Source organism: Henckelia pumila, chromosome 4 (assembly GCF_033568475.1).
Source record: "Henckelia pumila isolate YLH828 chromosome 4, ASM3356847v2, whole genome shotgun sequence".
In the NCBI taxonomy this organism is placed as follows: domain Eukaryota; kingdom Viridiplantae; phylum Streptophyta; class Magnoliopsida; order Lamiales; family Gesneriaceae; genus Henckelia; species Henckelia pumila.
In genome coordinates, this window is record NC_133123.1 from 8,405,635 (window position 1) to 8,409,591 (window position 3,957).

Here is a 3,957-nt window from a genome sequence, read left to right on the forward strand (position 1 = left end):
TTTGTTGATTTTAAGGCCATCTGGTTGCATGCTATTTAAACCGTGGGTGTCTGAGTTGGGAAGTAAATAGGTGCTAAATCAACATTTAAGAGTTCGATTATCTCTATTTTATCGCACATAATTTGCTCAATGTGATTTACATCCCTAACGTGGTTAATTTATTATTTACGAGCTATTGTGTTAGCATCGAAAGTTAACATAGTAAATATCAAAACATAACAACTGCGACTTATTGTCAATAATTATATATTTGAATCTCATAAGATAATATATTTAGAGTAAGTCTCTTGTGAGATTGACGTGTCAACCTTTTGCTCATATTTATAATAAAAAATAATATTTTTTCATGGATGACCTAAATAAGAGACCCGACCCGTATCACAAAATTAATCCGTAAAACCGTCTTACAAAAACTTTTGTGATATATTTACATTAGAATTCAGGTTATCATAAGATTGGAACCATAATGCTGAATCTAAATCTCGAAAATTGATGTGGACATGCCCATAAATATATATGAACTCGGCATAACAAAGTAAAATTGAATTCTTCAACGTAGTGTACATGATATTAAAAACATGATATTAAAATTTTGGCCATTAGGTGGTGGTTAATGATCGTGGTTCTTTCTTCTTTTTTTTTTTTTCTTTTCCTGGGCCACACCATAGTCAGTTCCCTTAATCATGTCATTTCCATTATTCAGTGTCAATTGATTGAATTTGAAAATCACCCACTTGATCTAGTTTTTATTCCGAGTTAATTAAATTTTTATTATTAAAATATTATTATTTAGCTAAAACATGTTTGTACATAATTACATATATTTAAGGCATTATATATCGCGGTTGTGTGTTGAACTTGTTATATATAAAATCTAAAATTGAGATATAATTGTTTGATAACAATCGAATAATTTCTCACTTAATTATACATTCAGATACTTTAATTTATTCTATTAAAATAGGTGAAAATTTTAAGCAACTTTTGCATCCAAAAAAGTAACACGAAAAAGCAAAGGGTTTCTTTATTTTGTGCCTCTCCAGCTCCCATTATAAAATATTAATATGGTTAATTAATTAAAAGAAATAAATTTTTTTCATTATTTATTAACATGCTCATGATCCCAGACATATATATATATATATATATATATATATATATATATATATATATATATATATTAGATGTATTATGCAATTTCCACGTGTCAAAACACGATTAGACAGAAATTGATAGCCCATTGGAACCAACCATTGGTATATTTGCACATGAAAGTCTCATACACATTCACATATATTAATATTATTGCATACACACAAACAAAAACACTCATAAAACTCACACTTCACCCTCAAAATCATAACAAGTTGAAGAAGAAGAAGAAGAAAAAGAAAAAAAAGGACACGAGAGTTTTGATGCAAGTAGGCCTGAAATTGTCGTCGGCTTTGCTCGGTGAGGAGCATGGCCTGAATCTCAAGGAAACTGAGCTATGTCTTGGACTTCCCGGCGGAGCTGATCCCATCAAGTTTACTGGGAAGAGAGGGTTTTCTGAGACTGTTGATCTGAAGCTCAAGCTTCAGTCTAATGAATCAGCTGCTTCAGATCTCGATATTGAAGCCATGAAAAGCTCTGCAAAGGAGAAAGCTCCTTCCAAAGATCCGGTCAAGCCACCAGCTAAGTTAGTTTTTTTTTTTTTTTTTTATATATATTTTACCTTTGTTTATCATACAAGACCAGACCGGAAAAATTAACGTATTAATTCTGTGTGCCTAACTTTTTTTTTTCTTTTTCTTTTTTAAGAAAACACATAATTGAAATATTTCATATCGATTGCATTATTATTATTAAGGAGTGTAATATTCCTTTATTCAGCACTGCTTTTTGCTAGCTTCACATTTTATGGAAAATTACACGTGCAAGCATGTGAGTTAGACGTGTGCACACAACGTAAAGTATGCTTATAAATTTCCTTGTATTAATAATAATTAATATATAGATATAAAACAAAACGAGATTAGATCAGTATATATGTATATATATATTTGTCTTCTGGAATGAACTAGTTTTAATTTGCATGGATAATATATAGGAACCCTTTTTTCTGTAAACTTAACTAATTATCTAATATAATTAACTAGCTAGCTATCTATTATATGTTTTCAGAATATATATTTAAGCTGCAATTAACAAAACAAAATCCATGCAATCCAAAGCACTTTTAACATTTCATGATTAATCTTTGAATTATGATAACATGACCAGACATCCATGTTTGATATATATATACACCAAAACTATCTTATATAATTCTTAATTTCATATATAAAATTAAAGATAATATTGTTTCTAAAGAATTAATGGAGAGTTTATTAGGGCACAAGTGGTGGGATGGCCACCGGTCCGGTCTTTCCGCAAGAACATAATGGCTCATCAGAAAAGCAACGATGAAGAATCCGGCGAGAAGAGCGGCGGCGGCGGCGCCACCTTTGTGAAGGTGTCGATGGATGGCGCACCCTATCTCCGCAAAGTGGACCTGAAAATGTACAGCAGCTACCAGCAACTCTCCGATGCCTTGGCCAAAATGTTTAGCTCTTTCACCATGGGTAAGTCAATTTTATATCCATTAATTACATTTTTGCATGAAATTATGAGATTTCATAATTAAAGAGAATGATTATTTGTTTGAATATATAATAGCATTAAATCGATCCACAATTCCACATGCAATACACTAAATTACACTTGAAAATGAAAAAGCAAATCTTAAAGATTTAGCTGGAATCTTGTCGTTTATATATATACTAATTTGAGTTAGAATTGTTGGTTTAATTTTTGGATGAATTATTAATTAAAATATATATAGGTACTGAAATTAATTATGGGAATTCGATAATTAATGTATAGTGATGTGTGTAATTATTATAAATACAGGCAATTATGGGACCCAGGGAATGATAGATTTTATGAATGAGAGGAAATTGATGGATTTGCTGAATAGTTCTGAATATGTTCCCACCTATGAAGATAAGGATGGCGATTGGATGCTCGTGGGGGATGTACCATGGGAGTAAGTTCATTTATATTCGTTAATTACTCACTTTTAATTTATTTATATTTATAATCCATGTTTTTATTTATTTATTTATGTTAATTAATTACCCTCAATTAATAAGGATATATATATATGCATGCCTATTAATAATTAATTCGACTGTGATTTGTATTACTTACGTGGCAGGATGTTTGTTAATTCATGCAAGCGCCTTCGTATCATGAAAGGATCAGAAGCAATTGGCCTCGGTATATTTTTTTGAAATTTTATTCTGCGTGATTTTATATATATCTTTTAATTATATTACCTAGATAATTTTTTTAAATAGTTTTTAAAATATATTTTTTCTTTTTTTTTTTTGGGCATGAATTTCAGCACCAAGAGCCATGGAGAAATGCAAGAACAGGTGTTAAATGATATATGATCATGAAGGCAACCTAATTATGTAACTTGTGAAAAAGGTTTGATGAAGCGATGCAAGAAGTTAAGTTAAGTTGTTTTCTATAAACGTGGTAGTAATTAAGCTTGGTTTTTACATTTTTATTTTTGTTCTCTTGAATTTGGTGTCGTGTCTGTATTTTTATTGTCGTAAAGACATAACAGAGGTGTCTAAATATTTGTTTTGCACAATAAGATACTGCAGTATTTGTGTGTTGTTTGGCTTGTTATTACTTTATTTCTGACTCTATTAATTAATCAAAGCACTGTCCTAAATGATAATTAAATTAATTAATGAGCCCCGCCCTGGGGGTCATTCTTGTGTCTTTGTCTTTTTTTTTTAAATAAATAACTGATCTGCATTGATATTAGTATTTATTTCTTGTACAGATTCTTCATATCTCTTTACTATTTTTAAAATTTTTATTTTGCGATTTACTATTTATTGATTATTTTAGTCCCCCAAC

General features: G+C 30.0%; 1 protein-coding gene across 1 annotated transcript; it reads left to right on the plus strand.

Annotated features, from left to right (window-relative positions):
- Positions 1 to 1,299: 1,299 nt before the first annotated feature.
- Positions 1,300 to 3,707, plus strand: LOC140859830 (auxin-responsive protein IAA14-like). The gene is made up of 5 exons (XM_073262402.1): positions 1,300 to 1,678; positions 2,374 to 2,603; positions 2,932 to 3,067; positions 3,239 to 3,300; positions 3,428 to 3,707. Exons 1-5 carry the CDS (start codon positions 1,416 to 1,418, stop codon positions 3,463 to 3,465), a joined length of 729 nt encoding a protein of 242 aa, XP_073118503.1. The 5' UTR covers positions 1,300 to 1,415; the 3' UTR covers positions 3,466 to 3,707.
- Positions 3,708 to 3,957: the final 250 nt, after the last annotated feature.